Genomic DNA, 27,358 nt, shown 5'->3' on the forward strand with positions numbered 1-27,358 from the left:
TGACCAAGAAGCAAGTCGAGGAGGGAATGATTTATTCAGTTTACACTTCCACACTGCTGTTCATCACCAAAGGAAGTCAGGACTGGAACTCAAGCAGTCAGGAAACAGGAGCTGACACAGAGGCCATGGAAGGATGTTACTTACTGGCTTGCTTCCCCTGACTTGCTAGACTTGCTTTCTTCTTCTTCTTCTTCTTCTTCTTCTTCTTCTTCTTCTTCTTCTTCTTCTTCTTCTTCTTCTTCTTCTTCTTCTTCTTCTTCTTCTTCTTCTTCTTCTTCTTCTTCTTCTTCTTCTCTTCTCCTCCCTCTCCCTCTCCCCCTCCCCCTCCCCCTCCCCCTCCCTCCTCCTCTTCCTTTTCCTTCTCCTCCTCCTCCTCCTCCTTTCTTCTTTGCATACAACTACTAACAAACTGCAGCCAGCAGCCCACCAACATTTATATACCTTCAGAAGAGTCCCCAGAATTCCAAACATCACACAGTTGCAGAAACTTTCTGCCACTGGCAAAATCACAGCCCTGCTAGAGCATGAAGCAAATCATACTGCTCGGCTGGCTGCTGTGGACAGTCTGAAGCCGCCCCACAACCTACACCTGGGACGGAAACTAAAACATGTTCTTATAATATTTCTGTGTTTTTCAAAAAAAACAAAAAACAAAATTCTCGCTACAGTTATCTTTTAAGACTTTGATGGGTTTGCACTTAAATCTTGAGGTCTGTGATCCATTTTGAATTAAACATTGTGAAAGGTGTATAGAGTCAGTATTTAAATTTAATTTCTACATACAGATGTCCTAACACCAGTTGATGAAAAAAAAAAAAACACACACACACACACACACCATTTTTTTGCAAGACCTTTGAACCCAAGTTCCCACTCTTCAGATAAAAGCTTGAATATTAAAGAACTTGATGGCCTGTTGAAACTGGTCAACTAAATTTTGTCAATTAAATAAGTAATTAGAACTTCTTTGCATCTTTATTTCTTTGTAATGGAGCCCTCTCTATATAAAAAATGAGTAGGTAATATTTAGATTATTATTAATGCATTCTGAAGATAAAACCTAAGATGATAAGACCAGGACTTTATTATAACCAGAGTAATGTATCATTCATTGTTCAAACTGAGACAGAGCTGAAAATAAGAGGAGGAGGGTGTTATTGATATTATTCCAGGATAACAAGCACAAACCAGGCTCACCGTAGGCCAAGTGGGACTGACACCCCTAACCATAACCAGCTACAAGTACATCACAGGAATGCTCTTCAGGAATTCTGGTTTTGGAGAAAAGGAAAATTTGACAGATTCATATTGTAAAGAAGCATGGATATAAAGGGAAAGTTGGAAAAGGGAAACAGGATCGCCATCTGTGAGAGGAGAGTTAGAGCTGCGGCTTAAGAAAAATATTCTCTTCTACAGAACTAAACTGTATTGAATTTCTAAGGCTACCGTGTTTCATTCTGTGCTCCTCTCTCTTTTTTTTTTTTTTTCTTTTTTTTCTCTTTGTGTGTGCTTTCCAGGTATGACCTTAAGGACACCAGTAAAATCACACTGATTGATATAGAGCTGATAGCTGCCATGGGTCCTCCAGGTGGCGGAAGGAATGCCGTCACCCCCCGTTTTATTCGACATTTCAACATCTGCACTATCAATTCTTTCAGTGACGAAACCATGGTCCGAATTTTCTCATCAATCATGGCGTTCTACCTTAGGACCCACGCGTTTTCTCCAGAGTACTTTGTACTCGGAAACCAAATAGTCAGTGGGACGATGGAGGTGAGCGAGTAATACAGATGCGCCGCCGTTCCCTTAGCCGGCCTTGGTTTCCACTCAGCGATCCTGGTCAGGTGCTTTCTGAGCAGGAAGATCATGGACTTTGGAAGCAGAGAATCTAACTGGCATTGTGCCCTGGCTGCTGTCCATAGGTGGATCTCCAGGAACAAGCAGCTTGACCTTTTGGAGGCCCAGTGTTCTAATCACTGAAATGACGCATAATTCATGTGTAAGAAATTTTCCCATAGCCAGTACCAGCCACATCATAGGCATTTCCTGAATGGTCAGGTTACACTGTGGTGTTTGTTATTACATTTTCTCTTTTCTATCTATCTTCCCTCTTGCTATTCATAATTTGAAAGAGAGAGGGAGGGAGGGAGGGAGGGAGGGAGGGAGGGAGGGAGGGAGGGAGGGAGGGAGGGAGAGAGGGAGGGAGGGAGGGAGGGAGGAAGGAAGGAAGGAAGAAAGAAAGAAAGAGAAAGAAAGAAAAAGAAAGAAAGAAAGAGAGAGAGAGAGAGAGAGAAAGGAAGGAAGGAAGGAAGGAAGGAAGGAAGGAAGGAAGGAAGGAAGGAAGGAAAGAGAGAAAGGAAGGAAGGAAGGAAGGAAGGAAGGAAGAAAGAAGCCGTAAACTTATATACATATCACTTTTACACATTGCTGGGAAAAATAAGAGCATGCAAGGATGGGAGTAAAGACCCATGCCCATGTGGTCAGAGGCCTCCTGGTGTGCTCGGGTGTATTATCTGCCCTCACTCAGAAGCTAGAACAGCCTCACATCCAGTGACACAAGGGAAAATGCATTCAAAGGAAATTTAGTGACAACCTCACCTAACTAAGCTCTTGGGAAGCTCTACAGAGAGGGATCTGGGTACATCTTCAAGGGCATGCCTACATGGGCCTCCAGCTGAGCCACATCTTCTCGTTTCTCTAACTTCCTGATGATGCCACTGTGCTGTGAGTCCATCATTAGATCAGAGCCCCCCGCATCTAAGCCCTCTTCTGTCATCAAGCTTGAACATGACTGCCATTGGCGGGGACATTTCAGACTCAAACCATGACTGAGTAGATTTATTCTACCACAAGAAAGTGCTTTTATTTGTAAAATGTAGCGGTTCAGATGTTACCTGGGATGAGTTGTTGGGCCTTGGTCAGGTAGAAAAGGTACTTTTTTCTCTCTCTTTGAAGCAAGGAGAGATGTTGGGACAGGGGATAAATTATAAAACACATCCAAATGAAAAATAATGTCATTCTTTTTGTCAGGATATATTTTGAAATTAGTTAACCTTCTTTTAAAAAAAATATTAACTTTCTTACAATGGATGCAGCACTCAGGAAAAAAAAATACTTTGTTTCTATATTCCTCCAATTAAAATAGGAGGAGGAAGAGGAACCAGAGTCTAACCAGAAGAGAGGAAGGGAGAGAACTGATTGGGTAATGTTATTGGTAATTTAAAAGACATTATTTGGAGTGCTAGAGAGTAAGTGAACTGGTTTTGGTTTCTATTGCAATTTTAAGCTGCTTAGTAACTTTCAGGTCATCTGTAGTGGAACAATTATAACAAATGGGAAGTTAAGTAAGAGCGAAGGGAATTCAGGTTAAGGGACTCGTAAGTTCATTCAACTTAGTGGGACCTGGTTCAATGCTATAGAGCAAAGTAAACATGTACTCCATGCTACGCTCAATATATACACAGTTCCAAAGTGATAGAATCTAATAGGATAAATGAAATATTGTTTATACTACTTTGTTAGGACTGTTAATCATAAGCATTTTATTTTTGAACTGTTGCATTTTTTTTCCTTCACAGGTATATAAACAATCTATGGGAAATCTTCTGCCCACTCCTGCAAAATCTCATTATACTTTCAACTTGCGTGATTTCTCACGTGTCATCCGGGGTTGCTTACTCATTGAGAAAGACGCTATAGAGAGCAAACACACTATGATCCGCCTGTTTGTGCATGAGGTTCTCCGTGTGTTTTATGATCGCCTTATTAATGATGAAGATCGGAATTGGCTCTTCCTATTGATTAAAAATGTCATAAAAGACCACTTTAAGGAGTCATTTGATACTGTCTTTCATCATCTGCGGAATGGGAATGCTCCAGTAAGTATACTTAGTAATCAAAAACATGCAAGCTGAAAACAGAATCTCAGCAGCTGTTGTAATTAATGAACTTATCTTACAAAACTGCACTTGGCTTTTATTGAACCTATTCTTTTACTTTTTCTTGTGAATGTGTGTTTATTTTGAGATTAGTCTTTAGAAGAATGCATGTGATCTAGAGCATGAAGTCCTTTATGGTAGCTGCTAATGATATGGTACAGAGTACAGAGCATGGTACCACCTCTCATAGACTCTTCTTTAACAAAGTCAGAAAGGTGAATTTCCAGTCTATAGAAAAAGTCTCTGAAGACACTCGGCAGTTAAAAGCAATGGCTGCTCTTGCAGAGGATTTGAGTTAAGAGTCCTACCACTCTCGTGGCACCTCACAACCACCTATAATTCCAACTCCAGGAAATCTATCGCCATCTTCTGGCCTCTTCAGGCATAGCACACACATGATACAGTTCTATGCGTACCAGCAAAGCACTCATAAAACAAAAATACATCTTTTGATCTTTTCTTTTTATTGCATAAACCTATCATTTTATGTGTTTAATGTCATACATATATAATTTTTAACCTTAATGTCTGAAAAAATTAGATAATAGTCGACTATGACATAAAATAGATTTTTGTATTTTTTTTCTTAAATTTATTTTTAAATTTAACTTCTATTCAATAGGTAACTGAAGAAGACTTAAGAAATCTCATGTTTGGGGATTATATGAATCCTGATCTAGAAGGAGATGATCGAGTTTATATTGAAATTCCAGACATTCACCACTTTAATGAGGTTGTTGACCAGTGCTTAGATGAGTATAATCAAACTCACAAAAGAAGAATGAATCTTGTTGTGTTTAGGTACTTCTCTTTTCTATTTATGTATGTGCTTGAAACTTTTATTTATAAATTTTCATGAACTATTTAAAACCAAAAAAATAAATAAATAAACACTTGTCATATATCTTACCATATAAAATATCAGTAATTTATTAAGTTCTTGTTTCAGCCAGCCCTCCCCTTAGTCTGTAGAACTAAAAAGAAACTACTGTGTTTTTGGACAGAGTATGGAGGTCAGAGGACATCCTGGAGGTACCTGTCCTCATCTTTCCACTTGTTTACAGCAGGACCTCTTTGCCACTGCATAAGCCAGGCAAGGTGGGCCCATGAGCCTCTAGAGAGTCTTGAATCTGAAGCTCCCCTCCCCCACCTATCCATTCTGGGATTACAGATGTTTGCACTGTTACCTCCAGATGTGTATGTAAGTTCTGGAGAGTTGGATTTAAGTCATTCTGTTTGCAGCAAGAACTCCCCCAACCCCACCTCCTGCACGGTTTACTTTCTCAGGAAATTTTGTGTATCTATATACTAAACATGATGTTATAAAATATATATAATAAAATGGTAAGAAAATTTACATGTATATTACTATGGATAATAACCCTATTCTTGGCAGGTATGTCCTGGAACATTTATCAAGAATATGCCGCATTCTAAAGCAGTCTGGTGGAAACGCTTTGCTTATTGGGCTTGGAGGAAGTGGTCGGCAGTCTTTAACAAAACTGGCTACATCGATGGCAAAAATGCAGATTTTCCAACCAGAAATTTCTAAGAGTTATGGTATGAATGAGTGGAGAGAGGATATCAAGGTAAAATTATGATGATACCTACAGTGAGAAATGAAAATAGTTCATTCCTTGACTAGTAAAGGGGAGCCACCATACATAGCTATGAATATTTGAGGAGTTATGCTAATACTTCCCACTGGGTGCCTGCTGTGAGGGATGAACACCTCCTGGGTGCTTTAATCACGTAATCTCATGCCCTATGAACAACACTGTGAAAAAGTAGGTATAGCTGTCTCTGTTTCACTGTTGAAGACACTGAAGCTAAAGGAAATGATAGATAACAAGAACAGGCTTCCTGATGCAAGTTACCATGGTTGGCACTGACTCTGTCTTTATCCTAGTCTGAGAAGATTTATTTCAAGTGAATACATGCTTTCCAGAAGGTCTTGTATAGACATCCACAGCTGCTTTGAGTTCATGAGTGCAACAGCCCTATCTTATCCAAAAAAGCAGTATCTCACACAGTCATTCCCAAGTGCTGGCTCTTACAGTCTTTCTGTGATGTTTCCCGACCCTAGGGAGAAGGGGGACATGGTTTTCTGTTTGAAGCTGAGCACTACGCTGTCACTTGCTCTCTGCAGCTTGACTGGTTGTGAGTCTGCGTTAATGACCATCCACTACAATAAGAAAATTCTCTAAGGAGGGATGAGAGCCCAACTAATCAGTGGGTAAAAGGAGAAGTGTTTATAAGGAAGTTTAATGCTATCTTAGTTAGGATTTCTATTGCTGTAATGGAACAAATTGTGGAGGAAAGAGTTTATTTGGCTTACACTTCCACAGCATCCATCATCAAAAGTCAGGACAGGAACTTACACAGGACAGGAACCTAGAGACAGGAGCTGATGCAGAGGCCATGGAGGGTTGCTGCTTATTGGCTTGCATCCCATGGTTTGCTCAGCCTGCTTTCTTATAGAACCCAGTACTACCAGCCCAGGGGTGATGCCACCTACAATAGGCTGGGTCCTCTCACATCAATCACTAATTAAGAATATGCCCTACAGGCTTGCCTACAGTCTGGTTTTATGGACACATTTTATTTATTTATTTGTTTGGTTGGTTGGTTGGTTGGTTGGTTGGTTGGTTGGTTGGTTGGTTTTTCGAGATAGAGTTTCTCTGTGCAGTCCTGGCTGTCCTGGAACTCACTTTGTAGACCAGGCTGGCCTCGAACTCAGAAATCCTCCTGCCTCTGCCTCCCAAGTGCTAGGAATACAGACATGTGCCACCACTGCCTATGGAGACATTTTCTTAATTGAGGTCCTCTCGTCTCAGATGACTTTGCTTGTGTCAAGTTGATATAAAACTATCCAGCACAAACGCTATATCCACTTAGCAAAAATAACACTTTTATGGTTTTTTTTCCCTCAGGAAAAGTTATCTTTCCAAGCAAGGATTCTTGGCCAAGTTTACCATATATGAGTTCCCTCCGGCAGATCAGGCCTTGAAACCAATCACAAAATGATTGGTTGTCCCCTGCACCCCGGAATATTCATGCCATTGTTGCACTGGGCATTGCAGTTCATAGGGTTCACACTGAGTAAGACCTTTTCTCTCACAGCAGCCTACATAGCACCTTTCAGTTTCTATGGAAGCTATTTAGCCGGGAAACCATGGAGTCTGAAGAGTGATCAAGAGCAGTGGCAACAGCCTGTACTGTTCTTTTTCCTTTGTGTGTGTAGGGGGTCCCTGTGAAGCCCAGGCCTAACAACACCAAGGGAAGTAACTCAGACCCTGGGCTTTTTGTTTGATAACCTAAGACTTCTGGGAAGAACATTGTCATATCACTTAATTTTAAGCCTGGCTATATCTAAAAATCTCCTCAAAAGTTCTTGAAATTTCAAGAGTCAGTTTTAACAGACCTATATAAGTCAGCTCTATCATACTACGAAGTCCATATTTTAACTTCAGGTATTTTGTTTGCAATTGGCCAAAAACAAAGAAAACCAGCTCAAGCTAACTTAAGAAATAGAGGAAGTTTTTGGTTTACAGGATTTAAATGTTCAGAGGTATATAGTCATTTAACATGACTCAATTTAAGGACCCAAAGTAGTAGTCTCTTCATTTCCTGGCAGTGCTCTCTACCGTCTCCCTTCTCCAGCTGATTCATTGCCCAGGAGGCACAGTAGCATTCAGCATGACTGGTCTCTGTAAGCACCTTTCTCATACAACAAGGACTGTTTTAAGTTCATCTCAGTCCTCCAACTAACAGTTTGACTGAGTCCTTCTTAATCACACGCCTTCTGAACCAACTGTTGTGTCTAGAAACTTGAGGGCACTAAGTAGTTTGGATTGCTCACCTAAAAGATGGGGAAAACAGAGTTCTTGACTGACAGCCCCAGCAGAATCAAAGTACCCTTACATCAACACAGGAAAATAAGGGGAAAGCAAACCCAGCCCAAGTCCACCACATTCTGCTTATAAGTACATTTTCTCTTTAAGACCTTGTTGAGAAATGTTGGTGTGAAAGGCCAGAAGACAGTCTTTCTGATCACAGACACTCAGATTAAGGAGGAAGCTTTCCTAGAAGATATCGACAATGTGCTCAATACCGGTGAAGTTCCTAACATTTTTGCAGCAGACGAGAAACAAGAAGTGATGGAGGTAAATGCTTTGGGGGGAGTCCTGCTCTCTGAACAAGGATTCCTTTTATCATGAAAACTTTGTTCAGCTCTTCAGGATAAATGTAACTTATACAATTTAAGCAACTAAACATAGCTTATACATTTTAAAGTATATTACTTTAATATATCATCCAAGTAAAATTTAAATTCTAGCACAGCTGCGAGTCAGAAATTATCTTATGATTATTACCTTCATAAATTAGCAATTGTTTTATGTAGCCAGACTTTGGCTACCTTGTAGATTCTTCTACCTCCTACCCCCTAACACTAGATAGGGGAGAAAAACGGACACCAGGAGAAGGGGGTAATGTTAATTGTTAAACTACTTCCTACTGATTAAAAGTGTTGAGTTCCTCGGGGCAAGTTTGATCTTCACTATCAGGATATCTAATTTCTTCTTATTATTTCTTCTTTGCACATGACTAATTAATAAACCATGTCCACCAGCAACCAACAATCAACCAACAACCACCCTGTTTCTCTGGGACCTAGCTTTTTTTTTTTTTAACTAGATGTTTCCTTTATTTACATTGCAAATTTTATCCCCTTTTCTCATTTCTCCTCCAAAAACCTCCTTATCCCATACCCTCTCCCCCTGCTCACTAACCCACCCACTCCCTCTTCCCTGCTCTGGCATTCCCCTAAACTGGGGCATCAAGCATTCACAAGACCAAGGGCCTCTCCTCTCATTGATGTCCACAAGGCCATCTTCTGCTACATATAGGGCTGGAGACATGGCTCCCTCCATGTGTATCCTTTGGTTGGTGCTTTAGTCCTTGAGAGCTCTGAGGGTACTGGTTGGTTCATATTGTTGTTCCTCCTATGGGGCTGCAAACCCCTTCAGCTCCTTGGGAACTTTCTCTAGCTCCTCCATTGGGGACCCTGTGCTCAGTCCAATGGATGACTATGAGCATCCACCTCTGTATTTGTCAGGCACTGGCAGAGCCTCTCAGGAGACAGCTACATCAGGCTCCTGACAGCAAGCACTTGTTAGCATCCACAATAGTGTCTGGGATTGGTGACTGTATATGGGATGGATCCCCAGGTGGGACAGTCTCTGGATGGCCTTTCCTTTAGTTTCTGCCCCAAACTTTGTCTCTGTATCTCCTCCCATGGGTATTTTGATCCCCTTTCTAAGAAGGACCAAAGTATCCACACTGTGGTCTTCCTTCTTCTTGAGTTTCATGTGTTTTGCAAATTGTATCTTGGATATTCTAAGTTTCTGGGCTAATATCCACTTATCAGTAAGTGCATATCATGTATGTTCTTTTGTGATTGAGTTATCTCACTCAGGATGATATTTTCTTTTTTTTTTTTTTGCAATTTTTTATTAGGTATTTTCTTATTTTACATTTCAAATGCTATCCCAAAAGTCCCCCATACCCTCTCCCCCCCCCCCGACTCCCCTACCCACCCACTCCCACTTTTTGACCCTAGCGTTCCCCTGTACTGGGGCATATAAAGTTTACAAGACCAAGGGGCCTCTCTTCCCAGTAATGGCCGACTAGGCCATCTTCTGCTACATATGCAGCTAGAGACAGGAGGTCTGGGGGTACTGGTTAGTTCATGTTGTTCCACCAGGGTTGCAGACCCCTTTAGCTCCTTGGGTACTTTCTCTAGCTCCTCCACTGGGGGCCCTGTGATACATCCAATAGCTGATTGTGAGCATCCACTTCTGTGTTTGTCAGGCACCGGCATAGCCTCACAAGACACAGCTATATCAGGGTCCTTTCAGCAAAATCTTGCTGGTATATACAATGGTGTCTGCGTTTGGAGGCTGATTATGGGATGGATCCCCAGGTGCGGCAGTCTCTAGATGGTCCATCCTTTCGTCTCAGCTCCAAACTTTGTTTCTGTAACTCCTTCCATGGGTGTTTTGTTCCCAATTCTAAGAACTGGCAAAGTGATCACACTTTGGTCTTCGTTCTTCTTGAATTTCATGTGTTTTGCAAATTGTATCTTGGGTATTCTCAGTTTCTGGGCTAATATCCACTTATCAGTGAGTACATATCATTTGAGTTCTTTTGTGATTGGGTTACCTCACTCAGGATGATATCCTCCAGGTCCATCGATTTGCCTTGGAATTTCATAAATTCATTCTTTTTAATAGCTGAGTAGTACTCCATTGTGTAAATGTACCACATTTTCTGTATCCATTCCTCTGTTGAGGGACATCTGGGTTCTTTCCAGCTTCTGGCTATTATAAATAAGGCTGCTATGAACATAGTGGAGCATGTGTCCTTATTACCAGTTGGAACATCTTCTGGATATATGCCCAGGAGAGGTATTGCAGGATCCTCCAGTAGTACTATGTCCAATTTTCTGAGGAACCACCAAACTGATTTCCAGAGTGGTTGTACAAGCTTGCAATCCCACCAGCAATGGAGGAGTGTTCCTCTTTCTCCACATCCTCGCCAGCATCTGCTGTCACCTGAATTTTTGATCTTAGCCATTCTGACTGGTGTGAGGTGGAATCTCAGGGTTGTTTTGATTTGCATTTCCCTGATGATTAAGGATGTTGAACATTTTTCAGGTGCTCCTCTGCCATTCGGTATTCCTCAGGTGAGAATTCTTTGTTTAGCTCTGTGCCCCATTTTTTAATGAGGTTATTTGATTTTCTGGAGTTCACCTTCTTGAGTTCTTTATGTATATTGGATATTAGTCCCCTATCTGATTTAGGATTGGTAAAAATCCTTTCCCGATCTGTTGGTGGTCTTTTTGTCTTATTGATAGTGTCTTTTGCCTTACAGAAGCTTTGCAATTTTATGAGGTCCCATTTGTTGATTCTCAATCTTACAGCACAAGCCATTGCTGTTCTATTCAGGAAATTTTCCCCTGTGCCCATATCTTCGAGGCTTTCCCCCACTTTCTCCTCTATAAGTTTCAGTGTCTCTGGTTTTATGTGGTGTTCCTTGATCCATGTAGGCTTGACTTTAGTACAAGGAGATAAGAATGGATCAATTCACATTCTTCTACATGATATCCCCCAGTTGTGCCAGCACCATTTGTTGAAATGCTGTCTTTTTTCCACTGGATGGTTTTAGCTCCCTTGGCAAAGATCAAGTGACCATAGGTGTGTGGGTTCATTTCTGGGTCTTCAATTCTATTCCATTGGCCTACTTTTCTGTCGTTATACCAGTACCATGCAGTTTTTATCACAATTGCTCTGTAGTAAAGCTTTAGGTCAGGCATGGTGATTCCACCAGAGGTTCTTTTATCCTTGAGCAGAGTTTTTGCTATACTATGTTTATTGTTATTCCAGATGAATTTGCAAATTGCCCTTTCTAATTCGTTGAAGATTTGAGTTGGAATTTTGATGGTGATTGCATTGAATCTGTAGATTGCTTTTGGCAAGATAGCCATTTTTACAATGTTGATCCTGCCAATCCATGAGCATGGGAGATCTTTCCATCTTCTGAGATCTTCTTTAATTTCTTTCTTCAGAGACTTGAAGTTCTTATCATACAGATCTTTCACTTCCTTAGTTAGAGTCACACCAAGGTATTTTATATTATTTGTGACTATTGTGAAGGGTGTTGTTTCCCTAATTTATTTCTCGGCCTGTTTATCCTTTGTGTAGAGAAAGGCCATTGGCTTGTTTGAGTTAATTTTATATCCAGCTACTTAACTGAAGCTGTTTATCAGGTTTAGGAGTTCTCTGGTGGAATTTTTAGGGTCACTTATATGTACTATCATATCATCTGCAAAAAGTGATATTTTGACTTCTTCCTTTCCAATTTGTATCCCCTTGATCTCCTTTTGTTGTCTAATTGCTCTGGCTAGGACTTCAAGTACTATATTGAATAGGTAGGGAGAAAGTGGGCAGCCTTGTCTAGTCCCTGATTTTAGTGGGATTGCTTCCAGCTTCTCTCCATTTACTTTGATGTTGGCTACTGGTTTGCTGTAGATTGCTTTTATCATGTTTAGGTATGGGCCTTGAATTCCTGAAATTTCCAAGACTTTTATCATGAATGGGTGTTGGATCTTGTCAAATGCTTTCTCTGCATCTAATGAGATGATCATGTGGTTTTTGTCTTTGAGTTTGTTTATATATGCGTTACGTTGATGGATTTCCATATATTAAACCATCCCTGCATCCCTGGAATGAAACCTACTTAGTCAGGATGGATGATTGTTTTGATGTGTTCTTGGATTCAGTTAGTGAGAATTTTATTGAGTATTTTTGCATCGATATTCATAAGGGAAATTGGTCTGAAGTTCTCTATCTTTGTTGAGTCTTTATGTGGTTTAGGTATCAGAGTAATTGTGGCTTCATAGAATGAATTGGGTAGAGTACCTTCTGTTTCTATTTTGTGGAATAGTTTGAGAAGAACTGAAATTAGATCTTCTTTGAAGGTCTGATAGAACTCTGCACTAAACCCATCTGGTTCTGGGCTTTTTTTTTTTTTTTTTTTTTTTTGGTTGGGAGACTATTAATGACTGCTTCTATTTCTTTAGGGGATATAGGACTGTTTAGGTCATTAATCTGATCCTGATTTAACTTTGGTACCTGGTATCTGTCTATACCAGACATGAATCCCTCCTGAGCAGCAGGCCTCAGGTCCGATCAGAAAGTGCTTGGTTACCCCCATAACCGCCGTGCTGCTCTTAGACCAGTGGGCATACCTTGCCTCCAGACTACATAGTTTTAAACTTAACACGATAGACTCAGATTCTATGTATTCTTACATAACTTGATTGGTTTTTTTCCACTTATTTTATTTTGCTGATCTTACCATAGCACATGGTAATGTCTTAATCGTTTTGTTTTTGTTACTTTAGTATGCATATAAACCTAACAGATTTTCCTTATGACACTGTATGTAGCTCATGTCCTTCCTCTGGACCTTCTCTTCCCCCTGAAACTCCCCTTTCTACTTTAAATTCTACATTTCAGAGAAAAATTTTTGGTATTTGGCCTATTTTTCTTTCCCTCCTATTATCTTCTCCTTCTCCTCAACCTTTCTGTAGTCTCCTTTCTCCACATTTCTACTGTACATCATATATATCATATATATTTATTATATATGTATAATATATACACACATATAAAATCTTAATTTTGCTTATAAGAGAAAGCATGCATTCAATATTTATCTTTCTGAGTCTGCTTTCACTTTGTTGTTTAAAAAGTTATGTAAAATCCAGTATAAAGGTTATAAGGATGTTTTGTGAGTTTTGTTTCTTACTGGTGGGCATTGCAGTAGCTTCTATTTTTCCTCTTGAAACCAATGCTGCATTTAGGCCTACATGTAATCTTGATGAATTTTTCTGATTTACTTGGTAAATTCTTGTCAGATATTTTATCTTAAATTGCAAAATTATAGTGCAGGCAGAGATTTTTCTAAGCATAAACTATATCAAAATCATCCCTTTTCATAAAAATAAAAATTTAAAGACAGTTAACATAAAACTGATATTCTAATAGTTGATAGGTGATAATCTCCTTATAGTAAATCTATGTTTATTTACAAGGTTTCTATTTTCTCTTCTGTAGGGTGTCCGTCCAGTGGCTCAGGCTGGCAATAAACATGGTGAACTCAGTCCCTTAGCCCTGTTTGCCTTCTTCGTGAACCGTTGCAAAGATAATCTGCACATCGTAGTGGCCTTTAGCCCTATTGGAGATGCATTCCGAAATCGTCTGAGACAATTCCCATCCCTCATCAATTGTTGTACTATTGATTGGTTTCAGGTTGGTTTTGCTTTATTTTGTTTTGTTTTGTTTTTAATGAGAGAACAGAGTTGTTAATTCTAAGAATTTTATCAAATTTATTTAAGCTTGACTAATATTCAGCAGTTATTTGACTAATAATTCATTGCTAATTAGTCATTAGCAGTGACTAATATTCATTGTTCAGTTAGTATGATGATGGGCATAGTACTTAGGAGAAGCTATAGTACTCACTTAGTAGGAGCTGAGAAGATGATGTGTTTCCTAGAAAGAGTTCATAGTCTAGACTAGAAGACATGAAAGGCAATAGGCAGGAAAAGGAAGACACATAACATTGATGTGCAAAGTGTATACTGAGGAAGAAAGAGAATTTCTAAAGTATTAAGATGAATCAGTTACATAAAAAGGTGATGTGGAACCATAAGATAGTGTTTGTGGGGGGGGGGGAGGGAGAGTGAATTAACAAAATATGTAATTACCTGTATATATTGTATAAATGGGATTAATACAAACTTCTATTATATAATTTTGTGTCAACTATGTATTATAATTTCATGTTAAATAACTAATTAACTCTTCCATTTAAGGAGAGTGTGTGTGTGTCCTCCTATAGAGCAGGCCTCCAGTTTAATCAAAAAGTGGCTGAAACCTTCACCATTGGGCCAGTAGCATTTTCCTCTAAGCTACACGTTTTAATTAATTTATTTTTAGTTTAATTTAATTTTATGTGTATGGGTATCTTGCCTGAATGTATGTCAGTGTACCACTTATGCCCAAGAAGGTGGAGAGAGGGCATCAGATATCTGGAACTGAAATTAAAGACAGTTGTAAATGGTTACATAAGTGCTGGGAATCAAACCTGGGTCCTCTAGGATAGCTAGTGCTCTTAAACACGGAGCCCATGCCTATAGGCCCCAAAATTTAATACAGAAAGGGGTGTGTGTGTGTCTGTGTGTGTGTGTGTGTGTAGAGGGAGGATTATGAATGGGTTTGGTCCCCATGATTATGGAGCCTTACAAGATCTTCACTTCACAAAGTGGGGGCCTTGAAGAGTCAGTGCTACAGTTCTAGTGTGAAGGCCACAAGGCTCAAGACCTTGAAGAGCTCATGTTTTGAGGTCTTCTGAATTCCGAAGTCAACAGTAAAACCAATGTGCCAGCCTGAGGGCAGTCAGAGAGGATTAATTGCCCCTTTATTTGGAAGAAGAGCAATACTGTTCTTTGGTTCAGGACTTCTAATTAAAAGAGGCCTGCTGACATGAGGGTAGTGGGTTGTGCCTTTGGGAAGCAGAGACAGGGGAGGATAGCTGGAGCTACACAGAGAAATCCTGTCCTGAACTCCCCATCCCCAAAAGGGAGGATCTTAAAATGCACACTGCCCTAAAAGGAAAGAATTAAAAGCATTTTGTTGAAACTGGGTGAAAGGAAATCTGGAAAATATTCTAACAAAAAGTAGAAAAGCATAAACTGTTTAATTAAATATTTAAAATGTTAGTTGTCAAATATCATTGTAGGCACTCCTTGCTTCCATGGGTTTTATTTCTGTCAAGGGTTGAACGGAAGCCAGTAACAGACAAACGAGTAAATGATGTGTGAGGTATTGGTTAGTAAGTTCTGAAGATAACACTCACCACAAGAGGTCATGTAAATAACAGGAAGGAGTTGTTCTAGACAGATCATCCTGGGAAGAACTTTATCATCGTCTGGGGCATAAACATAAAGGAAGTGGGAAAGTGAACCACATCACAGTCTGAGAAAAGAAGGGTCTGGTCAGAGGACACAGCAAGAGTATCGTCCAGGAGCAAGACCGCAGTTGGCATAGTTCAGGACAGAGCAGAAGAAAGCACTTCACTGAGGCAGAAAAGATTGGCAAAAAGAACTTTTGGGTAAAAAAAACCCAAAAACTTCAGTTTTGGAGTCATGATAGGGATTATGAAGGACTTCCAGTGACAGAAATCCAAATTAAAAAGGGTTTTCTCCTCTTTCTCATATGGGAGAAGGGTCTAGTAGATACTGAGCAGACAACATTGTCTATAGTGAACATGCTAAAATCAAGATGCCTAATGGACAACCATGTAGAGAGGTGGAGAAGGGGATAATTATGTTCTTAATATTCAACAAGTCTTTAGTCCTTATCGTGTGTCCTTGTTTTCATTTTAATGTATAAAAAAATCTAAAAAGCATCAGGCCCTGAGTCTATTTGATTCTCATTAAGCCTTAACCTCTTCATAACCCTAAACTCTTCCCCTAGGTTACGTCTCAACGTATATGCCTGCACTGAGGCTGCTCATCTTTAATACATTTTTCTTTCTCTTTCCAGCCATGGCCTGAAGATGCTCTTGAACGTGTAGCTGTGAATTTCTTAGAAACTCTGGAGCTCACTAAGGTTGAGCGACAAGAGATAGTCCCGATTTGTAAACACTTTCATACTTCCATTATGCGCCTTTCAGAAAGGTTAGTAATGATGATACTTTAAATTGTGCAACTTAAATGCCTTGTATTTTAAGTGCCTTGTATTTTCCACAAAAGTAATTTTGGTGTTATTTCTTTGTCTTCTAATTTTTCTGGTTATTTAATTAATTAAAACCCTCAGCTAACAAGCAATAGAAAGGATTTATTTTGAAGTTCTAAGAATGCCTCACAAAGATCTGGAAAATGAGCAGAAGTTAGAATCTGTTAAAAACACACAATTGTTTTCTGACATGCATCATTATGTGTGTTCTAACTATTGATCATCAACCCTTGTATCTAGAAGCATGAATTTAAGTGCTGTTATATTGTACATATAGAGTCAGTTATCCTGCATACTTGGCTTGGACAGTGGTGCCAGGAAGTATGCTGTAGTCTGCATCCTTGTATATCCCTGTATGTCCTTCCATGTATACAATATACTGGTCTTATACATTCAGTCAGCATGTAGCATACAGTATAACTCATACTTGTCCCATTTGCAGTCTCCTTTCCTGAGGCTTGCCTACCTCATACAATAGCTCAAGTGTCTTAAAAGGCTAGAGCCTGCTGGCATTTGACACATAGAAAAATAAAGACTGTATCTTTGTTTGCAGTAATTCACCTTTCGTAGGCATCCTTGATTTGTACTTTTTCAACATGTCATTATTGTCTGATTTTTTTTCAGATAAGAACTTTGAATTTCTAGAGTTTCATGAAGTTAAATACTTAACATGGTCTTCATAAACCTTAACCTCTATTCATAACTGCCTATCTTTAATGCTCTGCTGAATTTACACCACTGTGAAATCCACTATTAATGCTGTGATCTATTGCCTGACTCTTTTTCAGGTTCTTAGAAGAGTTAGGACGACATAACTATGTTACTGCGACTTCTTATCTTGAACTTATTGGCTCATTTCGGCAGCTTTTAACTAAGAAACGGCAAGCTGTCATGGAAGCAAAACAGCGCTATGTGAATGGACTTGACCAGTTAGCTTTTGCTGAGTCTCAGGTAAAGCTGATAAGCTGTTCAAAATAATAAAATATTCTGAGTCGGGTGGTGGTGGCGCACACCTTTAATCCTAGCACTCTGGAGGCAGAGGCAGGCAGATCTCTAAGGCCAGCCTGGTCTACAGAGTGAGTTCCAGGACAGCCAGAGCTACACAGAGAAACCCTGACTCCAAAAACCAAAACCAAACCAAACAAACAGAAAGGAAGAAAGAAAGAAAGAAAGAGAGAGAGAGAGAGAGAGAGAGAGAGAGAGAGAGAGAGAGAGAGAGAAAAGAAAAGAAAAGAAAAGAAAAGAAAAGAAAAGAAAAGAAAAGAAAAGAAAAGAAAGAAAAGAAAGAAAAGAAAAGAAAAGAAAAACACTGATAAATGTAAGAGCTGTAAGAGCAGCTGTTTACTCTCAGTGTGTGATGTACAAGGTTCTGGGTTATGGACATCACATCCCTTGTCCCAGTTACTCTTTTACCAACTACAGGAGGTCATCAGTCTTCAAGTCCTCATTTTACAGAGAAGTAAGTGTTCAAATGAAAAGATACCATTAGAATGTACTTCCACGGGGAATGTTCAGTAGTCCAACTTTATGTCACTATATGCATTTTATGCAACAAGCATTAGAAATAGCTTGTAAGCAAGTCCCTTAGTGTATCACTTATCATTTATGAATGACATTTTCTTGGCTGATTCTGACAGAGATGTTTTAGAGAATGTGTTTAAGGTAGCATAAAGAATTCTGCCATGCTGGGGGCTCCGGAAAAAAATACAAAGAGGAGATTCACTTAGTTATTTGGGTTATAAATCAACCCACAAAAAATTTTTACAGAAACTCTTTAAGTTGGCCCAAACCACAGAAACTCGAATAATTTGTCATTTAAGAGTATAAGAAATATATCTTGGCAGATGTTAAATATGAAATGGGCTTTTTCTAGTGAGTTCAGTGCTATCAATAGTTATAGTTACTAGTGGGCTGCTGTTGTTGTTGTTGTTGCTGTTGTTATTGTAGAACACCATAGAATAATGGGATTACCTGAGCTGGTACCTTCCTCTCTGGGTGCATTTCCTCCACGGTTACTACCTTTTCCCAGTGCCTTGTGAATACCTAAAGATTCAAAGCCTTTTGTGAGAAGAACTGGATATGCCCTCATGATACTGTTAACCATGCAAAGAACTGGGGAAAATGAAGATTTTTCATGTCCAGAACTTTATGATGCATTTGCGTTTCTGATTTCCATATCAGCTATTATAGGAGGTACAAACCTAATGACAAACTGTCTGTTTAGGTTGGTGAAATGAAACTGGAGCTTGTTGAGTTACAGCCCAAACTGGAGGCTGCTAAAATTGAAAATGCACGTATGATGCAGGTATAGTATCGATATTTTTACTGATTCATGGGACAATCAAATACTGTAAAACGAGTCCTGAAAGTAATCCTTAACTCTTTCTCACTGGAACCTAAGGAGTTTGCACTTTGCTGTTGACTGGGAGTCTCACTGGTTCTACTTGTCTGTCACTTTTAAAGGCTGTTATGAAACCCAACTCCAAATAAAGTGACATGTATTTATATTTCCTCTTATTTTATTCTAGAACTGGCCTTTGTCTTCAAATATTTTATTAGTTCTTTCAGAATTTCATACATTGTATTTTAGCCACTTTTAATCTCCTCCCAGATCCACTCCCCATTCTATACCCACCCAACTTTGGGCCTTCATTTGTTTAACCCATTGAGTCCCACATATATACTCCTAAATACTAGAGAATGTTAGACCTGCCAAGGGGCCTGCCATTAAAGAAAGCTAATTCCCTCTCTCCCACCAGCTATCACTTTCCATCGCTCTTCTTCTGTTGTGTGAGCTTGCCTGGGGCTGGTGCATGCTGTCCTAGTTGTTGAGGTCACATATGCAACTCCTCTGTGTCTTTGTAGTCCTCTGCTGCCTCTGCCTCTCAAAGTCTCTCTACCCCTCCTCTGCAATGATCCCAACCCTTGAGAAGAAGGATGTGAGTGACTTAGAAGCGTCTCGGATGAGACTTGAGAGCTACATTGATCTTTGGTTATAACGAGAAATTGTTAGGATCAGCAAAGTAATAGTAACGGTTCCTGCCTACAACCCATGTGGTTCTCGGTCTCAATAACAGTGCCAAGTATGGGTTGCATCTTGTGACTCAGGTCTTAAGTCTTACCTGGCAGGGTTCTCAGCCGGGTAAGATTGATAATTACTTTTCTCTTCTGGTAACATGCACAGCACCAGCACTGTGACAGCTAGCCAGTAGGGATGAAGCTTCCAAGTTAAACACCAGCTTGATTTCTTCAAGCTCTATGCCTAATCCAGTGTGTGACGTCTTCAACAACAGGGTCTTAGCATTTAGTTCTGCAGAGTCACCCAGATCAATGGGAATAGCCTGCTGTATTTAAGTGTCTATGGAAACATATTGGCCAACAAGTCCTATAGAGGTAACGCGTTTCTGATATTGGGCCTTTTGTAGTGTCCAGTAGGGCCTTGTTAAGGGTAATTCCACTACGTATGTAAGTATGTATAAATTCTCTACGTATGCGGATGTCTCAGGAGGCTTCTGCAGCAGAAGCCTCTCTCTCTCTGAAAGTCTTGAGTGTTCATTGTTCTTCCTTGAATCTCTTTCCCTAACCCTACGGAACCCTTCCTGCAGCATCACCCTCCTTTCCCGTTTACATCACTGTGGTCAGTCTTCCCTCCTTTGAAACCCCTCTCCGCCTCCTTATTAATTTCCTGACACCTATGGGTGTTCTAAATGAGACCAACATCCACAACTGAGTTAGAAGATATGACATTTGTTTTTTTGGGTCTGGATTGTCACTCAGAATGACTGTCTCCAGCTCTATCCATTTGCCTTCAAATTTCATAACAATTTTCTTAACAGACCTTTCTTTTTTTATTAGATATTTTCTTCATTTACATTTCAAATGCTATATCCTCAAAGCCCCCTATATCCTCCCCCCACCCTGCTCCCCAACCCTCACTCTTGCTTCCTAGCCCTGGCATTCCCCTGTACTGGGGCATATGATCTTCACAAAACCAAGGGCCTCTCTTCCTATTGATGGCCGGTCAGGCCATCCTCTGCTACATATGCAACTAGAGACACAGCTCGGGGGGGGGGGGGGGTACTGGTTAGTTCACATTGTTGTTCCTCCTATAGGGTTGCAGACCCCTTTAGCTCCTTGGTTACTTTCTCTAGCTCCTTCATTAGGAGCCCTGTGTTCCATCCAATAGATGACTGTGAACATCCACTTCTGTATTTGCCAGGCACTGGCATAGCCTCACAAGAGACAGCTATATCAGGGTCCTGTCAGCAAAAGCTTTCTGGCATATGCAATAGTGTCTGGGTTTGGTGGTTGTATATGGGATGGATCCCTGGGTGGGGCACTCTCTGGATGGCCCTTCCATCCGTTAACAGACCTTTCTAACTCCCACCATCATGTGTTGAGTTCCCGGATGTTCAACTAGTCTTGTCTCTAGGCTTGAAGAAATAACAGGTTACTTGAAATTCTGTCTTCATGTTTCCACATTTCTTTTGTTTAGATAATTGAGGTAGAATCTGCACAAGTAGAAGCAAAAAGGAAATTTGTGAAGTTAGATGAAGAAATAGCCAGCGGGAAGGCCGAGGAAGCCCAGGCTCTGAAAAACGAGTGTGAGAGTGACCTGGCTGAGGCAATCCCAGCCTTGGAAGCAGCGCTGTCCGCACTAGACACGCTTAAGGAAAGTATTGGATTTGCCACCTGGGGGGTTTCATCAAGAACAGGTGGAGATGTGCAAGTCTTTGGCTAATGGGACATGGGCTCTCTTATGGTGGGCTCTGTGGTTTATTTGTCAAGTTAAATGAAGCTTGCATTTAAACTGGTCTTCTTTGATACAATGCTATATTTACATATTTGTTTTTCCTATGTCATGCATAATTTTCAATCAGAATCAGCTGGAAACAATCATTCCGAGTGTCAACCCAGAAAAACAAATGTCATATCTTCTCGCTCCATTGTGGATGTTAGCTTCAAGTCTTTAGATGTGTGTAATTCATTTAGAATAACCCAAGATGTCAGGAAATTAATAAGGAGATAACACATGTTATCTTCATAAGGACTTAGGAGCCCTCAAACATTTGAGAACTATTAGGCTTGTTCTGTGTTCAGTTCTCTGTTGCTAATTCTCTTTTATTACCATGCAAAACAAAAACTACTCAATTTTTTTTCATTATTTCCCCAAATAACTTCTTTTCAGTGTTTTGAGATAGCGTCTTGTTATGTAGCCCAGGCTAGCCACAGGTTCATAATCACCCTTTCCACCACCTCCTGAGAGCTGAGACTAGTGAATACCACCACACCTGGTCCCAACATTATTTAAAAATAAGCTATTCTGTAAGGATGCTTTGTTGTCTTTTAATACAGCCAGCTGATATTACAATTGTAAAATCAATGAAGAATCCTCCAGCTGGTGTTAAATTAGTCATGGCTGCTGTTTGTGTCATGAAAGATATAAAACCAGAAAAGATTTCAGATCCTTCAGGAACAGGAGGCAAGGTAATAATTGATTTAAACCATAATCATGAATGCACAGAACCTTTTTGTACCAACTGTTATCAAGTTAAATACCAACAACCTGTAATCCAGGGAAGAACTACTGCTTTCCAGATTGAATGGACTCAGAATTAACTGCAGAAAGTAGGGTCTATATATGTCCTAGTAAATATAGCACCAGATAGCTGCAATTCTGGTTGCTTCTATTTTCTCTTCTGTACATACAGACCCCCTTCTGTGATGTCCTATGTGCTGAGGCCTGTAATCTGTAGCTAAGATTTGTAAGAATGTGTGACATACAATATACAGGTGTGGATTTTTTAGAATTGAAGTAAAAGAAAACAAACAAACAAACAAACAAACAAAACCCAGTTTTGAGGCAAAAGGATCAAGGTCACCATTCAAGGCCAGCATGGGCAGCATGAGAACCTGTCTCAAAAAGGTGGAGGTTGGGGGTGGGGGAGGGGGCGGGGCAGGACTCTGTGGCTGTGGCTGACCTAATTCTAATACATTAGAGGCTGAAGCAGGAAGGCTGATGTGAATTCCAGGCCTATTTGGGCTCTACAGTGAGTTCCAAGGCAGCCTGAGCACAGGGTGAGATTCTGTCTATAAAATAATAACGTAAAAGCAAGGGCTGTGGATCTGAATATCCACATTTAGAAACCTTGGCCCCAGTAACCATGTGACCTCTGGATGAAGTGTCCGAATCTCTGAGGGATTCTATTCAAAAGATAATCAGAGCATCCAGTTCACAAAGTTAGAGGACCTTAGCCTTTTAATGCATATAAAGCTCTCATATCGAAAGCCTCATAAACAGCAAACACACAATGAATGTAACCTGTATTGCTATTATAATTCAAGGCATGCATCCCTTAAGAAGGAAGGCATTCTACACTGAATTTACAGACACTTTCTTTTCAGGGTTTTATAATGCCTGGCCTTGAATTCCTAAATTAATTTTAAAATTATATTTTTCATTAAGATAATACATAAAATAGACATTGTCTAGTTATTCAAATTTACACATACACTAAACAAATTTAATGAAACAAAATGAAAAGAACCAATCTTTTAAAAAATTGAAGTAATCAAATATTTTAAATTTTATTTATTTATTCTTCTTTTATATATTATTATATCCTGACTGCAGTTTCCCTTTCCTCCTCTTCTCCCAGTACCCACCACCACTATTAACTCAAATCCACTATTTCTGTTTCCCTTCCGAAAAGTGCAGGCGAAAAAGTCAGAGACACATCAGCTCTCACTGTTAGGAGTCTCACAGAAATGCCAAGCTACACATCCATAACACACATGCACATGGCCTAGGTCAGTCCATACAGGCTCTCTGATTATTGCTTCATTCTCTGTGAGCCCCTACAGGCCCTGGTTAGTTGATTGTGTGGGCCATTCTCTTGTGGTGCCCTTTACCTCTCTGGCTCCTACAATCCTTCCTCCCCTTTTCCACAGGATTCCCCAAGCTCCCCCTAATGTTTGGCATCTGCTCTTATACTGGATGACGCCTCTTTTGATGATGATTATACTAGGCTTTGGTCTACAAGGATAGTAGACTATCACTAGGAGTCGCTTTTGTTTATTTGTTTATCTATTTATTTTTTGGTTCAGTCATATTTGGTTCTATTTTAGGTCTCTGGCTGCCATCTAGCCTCTGGGTCCTGGCCCTCCAGGTAGTTTCAGGCGAGGCCCCCTCTTGTGGCATGGGTCTCAAGTTGCACCAGTCATTGGCTGGCCACTCCCACAAAATCTGGGCCACCTTTACCTCAGCACATCTTGCAAGCAGGGCAAATTATAGGTTAAAGGTTTTTAAAAGACTTAAGTCATAAAAGTTTATTTTCTTACATGAAATAGTTATCATAGTGGCTACAGTAACTGCTTTTTTTAAATTGTCAAAAGAAATAATCACCTCTATTTTCACTGATTAAATTTTTAATATATGTTTATATCCTTGTTTAAAATATTTCATATTTTATTTACTTGACATAGTCTCAGGGAGAAGAGTCTTGTCTCTCCTCCCCTCCCTTCCCCTCCCCTCCCCTCCCCTCCCCTCCCCACCCCCCCCACCCCACCCCTCTCCTCTCCTCTCTTCTCCTCCTCTCTTCTCTAGACAGGGTTTCACACATCTCCCTGACTCACCTGGAACACTGTAAGTTACCCAGGCTGACTTGGAACTCACAGAGATCTGTTCGCCTCCTCTAGCTAGCATGCTGGAATTACAGGCATGTGTCTCCACATCTGGCAGGAAATGAGTCTTTGTTCTCAAAAAGAAGTTAAGATTTTTAAGATGTAAACATTTCTTTCTAACTAATGTGTACTTTTAATTCTACAGCTAATACATTTCCATAAAATTTATTTTTAGATATTTGATTACTGGGGACCTAGCAAAAAACTCCTGGGAGATATGAATTTTCTCCGAGATTTGCGGGAGTATGACAAGGACAACATCCCAGTGAGTGATGTGGGATTTTCTTCTCTAAGTGTAATTTTGTAACCATATGGAAGATCATTTACTAACAGCTGGAGAGTGAATGCTCATAGTGCAAAAACCAAAAACAACAACAACAAAAAAAACCAAACCGCTTTCAGATTCGAGAGTTAATAAATTACTATTTTGGTATAGTGTTAACTTTGAAAAGTTAGTTAAATATCTTTGTGTAATAAACAGTTCCTTTATTAGGAAATATTGCTCATATTTACATAAAATAAGAAGGTATCAGATTTTTCATTTGAATTGTTACTTATTAATGTTTGTTTGTATTCTATTTTCAAACTTCCTATTAATCCACTGAGTCTTTTTTTTTAAAACATTTAAGGTTTTTATCATGAATATTTTGTTTCTTCTCTATAGTTTTTACTTTATTAATTAAATATTTATTTGTTTACTTTATATCCTGACTACAGCTTCCCTCTGTCCTCTCCTCTCAGTCCTTTCCCCCAGCATGTTCCCCCTCCACTCCTCCTCTTTTTCTCTTCAGTAGAGGCCAGGCCTCCTGTGGATATCAACTAGCCCTGGCTATCAAGTTGCAGTAAGACTAGGCACATCCTTTCCTATTTAGGCTAATGGAGGCAGCCCAGCAGGGAGAAAGGGTCCCAAAGGCAGGCAACAGGGTTAGAGACAGCCCCTGCTTCTGCTGTTATAAGTACCACATGAAGACCAAGCTATACAACTGAAACATATGTGCAGAGGGCCCAGGTCAGTCCCTTGCAGGCTCTCTAGGTGGTGTTTCCATCTCTGTGAGCCCCTACTGGCCCAGGTTAGTTGATTCTGTAGGTTTTCCTGTGGTATATTTGGCACCTCTGCCTCCTATGATGCTTCCTCCCCCATTACTTTGGATTCCCCAGGCTCTGCCTAATATTTAGCTGTGCATCTCTGTGTCTGTTTCCATCAGCTGCTGGGGGAAGCCTCTTTGATGATGGTTAAGCTAGGCTCCTGTCTGGAAGTATAGCAGAATATCATTAGTATCAGTATCAGGGATAGGCTCCCTTTCATGGCCTGAATATCAAGCTAGACCATTCCCTCAATGTCCGCTCTATCTTTACCCCCAGCATATCCTGTAGGCAGGACAAATTGTAGGTTGAAGGTTTTGTGGCTGGGTTGGTGTCTCAGTCCCTCCATTGAAAGTCTTACCTGAAACTTTATATGCCCCAATATAGGGGAATGCCAGGGCCAAAAGAATGGGAATGGGTGGGTAGGGAAGTGGGGGGCGCTATGGGGGACTTTTGGGATAGCATTGGAAACGTAATTGAGGAAAATATGTAATAAAAATATTAAAAAAAAAAAAAAAGAAAGTCTTACCTGGTTACAGGAGATGGCAGATGACTCTATAGCCTCCATTGCTAGTAGTCTTAGCTAGGGTCACACTGGGAGCTTCCATTTCCCTAGGTTTCTAGCTCATTCCAGAGATGCACCACCCCCCCCAGCCCTGATTCCAGTTGTCTCTCCTGGTACTCTCTCCCTCCATTTTCCCAGCACCTGATCCTTCCTATTTCCATCCCGAGATCCTACACCCATCCAGCACACCCCCATCTACCCACCAGGTCTACTCTATTTCCCCTTTTCAGTGAGATTCAAACATCCCCACCTTAGGCCTTCCTTGTTACTTAGCTTGTTTGGATCTGAGGATTATAGCATGGTTATCTTTTACTTTATGGCTAATATCCACTTATTAATAAGTACATACCATGTTTGTCTTTCTGGGTCTGGGTTATCTCTCTCTGAATGATTTCCCCCCTAGTTCTACTCATTTGTCTGCAAATTTCATAGTGTCATTGTTTTTAACAGCCGAATAATACTCCATTGAGTAAATGTAGCCCATTTTCTTTATCCATTCTTTGGTTGAGGGATATCTAGATTGTTTCCAGTTTCTAGCTAATACGAATAAAGCCGGTATGAACATAGTTGAACAAGTGTCCTCACGGTATGGTGGAGCATCCTTTGGTTATATATATGCTCAGGAGTGGAACTGGGTCATGAGATCAAGTCCCAGTTTTCTGAGAAACTGCCAAATTGACTTTCAAAGTGACTGTGCAAGTTAGCACTCACACCAACAATGAAAGAGCACTCCCCACAAGTTTACACTCACACAAACAATGAAGGAGTGCTCCCCACAAGTTTACACTCACACAAAAAATGGAGGAGTGTTCCCCTTACTCCATATCCTTGCCAGCATGAGCTGTCACTTGGGTTTTTGATCTCAGCCATTCTGACAGGTGTAAGATGGAATCTCAAAGTTGTTTTGACTTTTTTTCCCTGTTGGCTAAGGATGTTGAACATTTCTTTAAGTGTTTCTTAGCCATTAAAGATTCCTCTGTCAAAATTTACCATTTAGATTTGTATCCCATTTTTTAAATTGGATCATTTGGTTTGTTGATGTCTTTGTACTTTTGAAATTATCCCTAAATGTTTGAGTTTTAAAATAAGCATAATGTAACTTTTAAAAAATCATTTCATTTATTTAATATGTGTGTGTGAGAGAGGGGGGGGGGAGGGGAGAGGGAAAGGGGAGGGGGAGGTACATGTGCTGTGGCATTCAGGTGGAGACCAAAGGACATTATTTTAGGGTAACTAGGTCTCTCCTTCCATCGTGTGAGTTCTTGGGGTTGAACTCAGATTATCAGGCTTGGTGACACATATCTTTACCCAACAGATAAGTCATCTCAACTTTTTCAAATTACATATGACTTTCCTCCACTTTATGATTATATGATGCATCTATAGTTTTAAAATCTAAATCTTTGTTATATAGGTGGCTGTTATGCAGAAGATTCGCAGTGAATATTTGACAAACCCTGAATTTGATCCCCCCAAGGTCGCTAAAGCGTCTTCTGCTGCAGAGGGTCTGTGCAAATGGATCATGGCCATGGAAGTGTATGACAGAGTTGCAAAGGTACTTTCAGGATTTGCATATCCACTTCTTACTTAAATATTCTCAGAATTAAAACGTGCTCCTTAAATTTTAAAATTGATTTTGTTTTAGTCTTTTCAGAATTTCATACAATGAGACTTGATTATAGTCACTTCTCCCCAGTTCCTCCCAGATCCACCCCACTTCC

At 40.1% G+C, this 27,358-nt stretch overlaps 1 protein-coding gene across 1 annotated transcript in view; it reads left to right on the forward strand.

Moving 5' to 3' along the window:
* Dnah12 (dynein axonemal heavy chain 12) overlaps positions 1–27,358 on the forward strand; it is a 200,387-nt gene that overhangs the window by 113,932 nt on the left and 59,097 nt on the right. Inside the window, exons 40-52 of the mRNA XM_085828463.1 lie at positions 1,518–1,773; positions 3,579–3,878; positions 4,561–4,739; positions 5,335–5,527; positions 7,943–8,104; positions 13,622–13,816; positions 16,115–16,248; positions 17,095–17,257; positions 18,531–18,611; positions 20,802–20,982; positions 21,666–21,793; positions 24,165–24,254; positions 27,052–27,192. Of these exons, the coding sequence (XP_085684589.1) occupies positions 1,518–1,773; positions 3,579–3,878; positions 4,561–4,739; positions 5,335–5,527; positions 7,943–8,104; positions 13,622–13,816; positions 16,115–16,248; positions 17,095–17,257; positions 18,531–18,611; positions 20,802–20,982; positions 21,666–21,793; positions 24,165–24,254; positions 27,052–27,192 (2,203 nt within the window). The remainder of the gene's footprint in view (positions 1–1,517; positions 1,774–3,578; positions 3,879–4,560; positions 4,740–5,334; positions 5,528–7,942; positions 8,105–13,621; positions 13,817–16,114; positions 16,249–17,094; positions 17,258–18,530; positions 18,612–20,801; positions 20,983–21,665; positions 21,794–24,164; positions 24,255–27,051; positions 27,193–27,358) is intronic.

The sequence above is a fragment of the Mus caroli genome, unplaced genomic scaffold (assembly GCF_978045245.1).
Source record: "Mus caroli unplaced genomic scaffold, Mus_caroli_1 scaffold_12, whole genome shotgun sequence".
Taxonomy (NCBI): Eukaryota; Metazoa; Chordata; class Mammalia; order Rodentia; family Muridae; genus Mus; species Mus caroli.